Here is a 4,832-nt window from a genome sequence, read left to right as displayed (position 1 = left end):
GGGTAATTTGTCAAGTCAGTCAGTAATCACAAAACATCATCATGATCTCCACATGTGCAAGATACCCCATACCAGGAGCTTATGGTGATATTTTCCATCTCCATTCGGACACATAAAGTAATTATAACCACTCGAATGATTTCTTGATGACCTGGAAATAACATCAAACAAATACTTGCGAATTTCAACTAAAATGGAATAAGACAGGCTAAAAATAACTCATGGGTAGATAATGTTTTGGCTACGGTAAACGGCCATAATGTTTGCACCATCAGGATGATACACGATAATGCAAACATAGATGTTGATTTAGTTCTTCCACTACTGTTGTCAACAATTATCATTTTCATTTGAAAACCGAATGGTATTTCTCGGTGGAGAAACATGTCCAGGACCTTTAACAATCTTAGACTTTTCAAATACATTTTCATCTGAAATAAGCCCTTAAATTTAGGTTTTTATTTATTTTAATCGAGGTAATTGACAGAAATGCCCTAGGGGGCAAAACGTAATTTTAGAGACGGGTTGTAACAAGTCCCTTTATCTTGAGATATTTACAGTCCGATACATTGTATTTTCAATTTTAGATTTACATTTTCACTACTTTTTCATTGGTTACAAAACTCTAACTTAAACTTAATGATATGTTTGAAGTCGTGAATGAGGAAAGAGTGACCAAAAAGAAATATCCATTTGCTAATTGGTGAGCTACACCATACAATACAATTTTGAAAGAGCATGCTTTACTAACTGGTTTGCCACACAATTACAATTTCTTGGAATATGATTACACTGAAACGAACACAACGAGTCGCAGATATGCCCATCTACAAAACACAACTCTCCTCTTGTGACTGCAAATTTTAAATAATCTTTCATAATCAAATTCTAATGATAGTAGAGAACTTAGCTTTTACTGACATCTACGACCCGTATATGACAACATAACTTCGACATGATTTGGAGAGGCAACGGTGCCCTCGTTCATAGCCACCATCGACTCCCCGTTGCGATTCTATCAAACCTAAGGTACATTGGTCTCAGTATAAACTAAATGTAGATGGGGGCTTTTACCCGTTTTTGGAGCTAGTGGTTGAAGAGCTTCTTTTTTATTTTATTTTATTTTTATTTTGTATTTTATTTTATTTTATTTTGTATTTTATTTTATTTTAATTTTTTATTGTGGTATTACAAAAAATGTAATTTAACCACTTAAGGTGCTTTATAAAATGGAAGATGTCTTCAACTCGTGTATGTATGTGCCCTTACATAGTGGTGCTTTGTAAAGAGGAAGATTTCTTCAACTTGTGTATGTACGTACCAAAAAATGTAAGGGGATTAACCAAAACCAAAATGCAAAAAAATAGTAGTCTTGTATCATTCCTTCCACAACAAGGATAAATGGTTTCTCTATTAAAAAAAACGAAGATGTGAAGTACCCATACATCGCATTTTAAAATTCAATCAATTCAACCTCTAGAAAAAAAAAAAATCTGGGTTCCTGGGTTTTTGTTTCCTCCTGTTTGGGGTGGCCCACTACCTTTCCTCTGGTGATTTTTATTTTTTTTTCTAGAAAAAAAATAAAAAACAAAGAAAAATAAAAAGGCTCTATAAGAAGTAGGGGCTTTGTGTGAGAGAAAGACGTCATAGGAAGTAAAAGAGAGTTCGAGTGTTGTAAGGCAAGGAAAGAATCCATTTAATAAAATTGTTCAGCAGCGGCAACAGCAAGGGAGGGGAACTTCCTTCCTTCCTTCCTTCCTTGTAGTTTCTCAAGGGGCGCCTAAATTCTTCATATAATTGCTCACCAAGGGTTTGTCGAAAGGCATCGACTGAGGACTTTTGAGCTTAAAAAAAAGCTTCGAAAAATGGGAGTTGGAGAAACATTGGAGTACTTGTCTGATCTGGTGAACAACAGTGGGTATAAACACAAAAAGAAGAAGCAATTACAGACAGTGGAGCTCAAAGTCAGGATGGACTGTGATGGCTGTGAGCTTAAGGTCAAGAATGCCCTCTCTTCCTTAACTGGTATGTTCTTTTTCTGCATGTTTTTCATTTTTTTTTTTTTTTTTTTTTTGTTTGGGTATTTTACATCGCAAATTACAAATGTCATCAAATTTTGCAAGTTTTCTTCAATAAGCTGGACTACTCAGCAGTGCGGGATATTGACAATCAGCACTATTTTTTTTTTTTTCCTCAACTATTCAGTCCAGACTACTGAAGTCAGACAATCCCCAAATTAGACAAACCCCAAATTTTGAGCTGATAAAAGATGTTTGTTGAATGTTGGGCAGGGGTTAAATCTGTGGAGATAAACAGGAAGCAACAGAAGGTGACTGTGACAGGGTATGTTGAACCAAACAAAGTGCTGAAGAAGGCAAAGTCAACAGGGAAGAGGGCGGAGATATGGCCTTATGTGCCCTACAACTTAGTAGCACAGCCCTACATTGCTCAGGCTTATGACAAGAAGGCACCTCCTGGTTATGTCAGAAATGTGGACAACAATCCCTCCTCCACTGGGACTGTCACAAAATATGAAGACCCTTACACCACCATGTTCAGTGATGATAACCCTAATGCCTGCTCCATCATGTAATAGTAATACCATAGTTTGCATGCATCTTCTAGCTAGCTAGCTTCCAAGCCTCTGTAATATTTTCAATCTACCCCCCATCCCCCTTCTTTTTTTCAATGTTGCATTTTTGTTTTTGATTTCCTTTTATATGGGCATATGAGAAATTATAGGGCGTTTTGATTTCATATTCTTGCCATATTTCCTTTTCGGATTCGGAAATGGTCTTATAATTCAAACAGTTAAAAACTTTTGCTCAACACCCAAAACCAAAAGTAGTTTTGCAGTGAAATGGTTAAGAATATTTGCTTTGAACCCGAGCCACATATGTTCAATTCCGCTCACCTCGGCATTGCTTATAGAATAAGGGTTTAAACACACAAATCCAAAATCAACCTAAATTAATCAAGTTAATGTGAAATTTTTATTATTTTTTAATTTTTTTAATTTTTTTAAATCAGTGGGTGGGCTTACAATAAGACAAAATCACGTGGCATAAGTGAGGAGCAGCCCATCTAGTGGATCAAGTGGAGCAAGCGGAGCAGCCCATCTAGCTGAAATAGGTAAGGCAATTTTACAAGAGAAAAGATCTACGCTCCTTATTTACTCCTTTGCACTCCCACTCGATCAAATAAATCGAGGGTGGATGAAGGGACTGAAAAAAAACAAGAGAGGAGTGGAAGGGGACAAAATGGGGAGTGAAAATTGTTAAATAATGTGTTAGATCTTAGATGCATAAAATTAGATAGACTTTGGAACGACATAAAGTGTCAAGTTTGTGATCTTTACATGGTTGCTCCGGTCACCTAATGTAGGTGAATGTGTAGGAAGATAAAGATAGAGAAGCAAACTCAAAATGTATGTCGATGTGGGATTCTAGGAGCTTTATTCTGATGTTTATATGTGTTGCGTTGTGATTGGCCTTCTGGTTGGGGAGAAACTCTTGTGTTTTGGTGATGGTGTCTCAGCACGAAACATTTGGTGGGTCCCTGAAGGTGTGGAGTTGATCGGTGCTCAATAGTTTTGGGATTGGTAAGTATGGTACAAACAGAATGCAAACCCATGTCGGAAACTTAAAAAGATATATTACTATTGATAATTGAATGGTTTCCCTACTAATAGCATCGAAACCTTTGTGATAAAACTATATAGATGTTGTTCTCTGTAGATGATTAAGTTAGGATAATATCAGTGTAACTAATACAGACCACAAACCCAACTATAAAATCTTAACAAAAATAAATAAAAAATTCACTTCTCTTGTATAATATGTTGTATATTTTTAAATTACCTAAACAAGGCACTTGAAAAAGTTGTAGAAAAGTAGTTTTGGGTATTAGGTGAGACTAGTTGGGTTGCTATGAGGTAGCTATCATGGAAGCTTTATTTTTGTTTTGTTTTTGGTGTCCATCTGCTGCATGATGTTTACTGTTTCTTCTGGCTTTTTGCTTGCTCACAGCTGTATTTTGCACCCACAAACTAAACTATTTAGTTAGTGCTAGCTGGTTGCCATATCATGTATTTGATGGTGTTGGATTCTCCTATTCATGGTAAACAAAGTGGAATTACTTCAACTTCCAACTCCCTATGTAATCCATCTTCCTGCACATCTTTGATGATTCTCCATATAACAAATTACATGCACAATGTGTGACACTAAAGATCCGCCAAGATTTTACACAACTTGTAAAGTACATGTTGCTAGGGTTTATAATGTGTAGCTCCAATAAAAACGAGTATTTAAGCTTACATCCAAGATAAGAATTCAAATCTCAACCATTTCCACATATATCCAATGCCAAGTTGAGGTTCGAACTTCTTTCGCTTTTTCTTTTGTACCGACGATAGAAGAACATAGTATTCAAACTGTGTCACAGATTACAACCAAAAACTATAGGCCGTCCACACTCCTGCTTTTACACAGGAGGGCTCTCCAATGTCCATATATAATGTGTAAAAGGTAAAAAGTAGAAGTGTAGGCTCCTCCCCTACTCCTAGTATTCAAAATATTTGGCAGCAACGTCACAATATTATTCAAATCTGTTGGGTTGGGTTGGGTTCCAGAAATAGGTAAAGGAAATAGGCAAGGAAAGCAGATCCTTCTTTTAGGTTACTCAACCAATGAACCAAACATGAAGAACAAATAAGGAATCACCTTTCTTGCTTTCTTCCTTTCCCTTTTAACTTTTTAACCTTTACCTCTTTCTTTCTGTGTCCTTTCTCTGATCCAGAGGAAGCGTAAAGACATGTTCATATGCCGGGG

At 36.3% G+C, this 4,832-nt stretch overlaps 1 protein-coding gene across 1 annotated transcript; it reads left to right on the top strand.

Annotated features, from left to right (window-relative positions):
- Positions 1-1,650: 1,650 nt before the first annotated feature.
- On the top strand, positions 1,651-2,757 carry LOC137721569 (heavy metal-associated isoprenylated plant protein 23). The gene is made up of 2 exons (XM_068460663.2): positions 1,651-2,025; positions 2,292-2,757. Exons 1-2 carry the CDS (start codon positions 1,866-1,868, stop codon positions 2,591-2,593), a joined length of 462 nt encoding a protein of 153 aa, XP_068316764.1. The 5' UTR covers positions 1,651-1,865; the 3' UTR covers positions 2,594-2,757.
- Positions 2,758-4,832: the final 2,075 nt, after the last annotated feature.

This window comes from Pyrus communis, chromosome 1, assembly GCF_041283825.1.
Source record: "Pyrus communis isolate YQ-2024b chromosome 1, ASM4128382v1, whole genome shotgun sequence".
Lineage (NCBI taxonomy): Eukaryota > Viridiplantae > Streptophyta > Magnoliopsida > Rosales > Rosaceae > Pyrus > Pyrus communis.
Note: the sequence above shows the minus strand (reverse complement) of the source record. Positions and strands in the feature narration are given on the sequence as shown.

Coding starts and splice junctions, on each gene's coding strand:
- LOC137721569 (XM_068460663.2), top strand. CDS start 1,866: ATGGGAGTTGGAGAAACATTGGAGTACTTGTCTGATCTGGTGAACAAC. Junction 2,026..2,291: donor TGCCCTCTCTTCCTTAACTG/GTATGTTCTTTT, acceptor AATGTTGGGCAG/GGGTTAAATCTGTGGAGATA.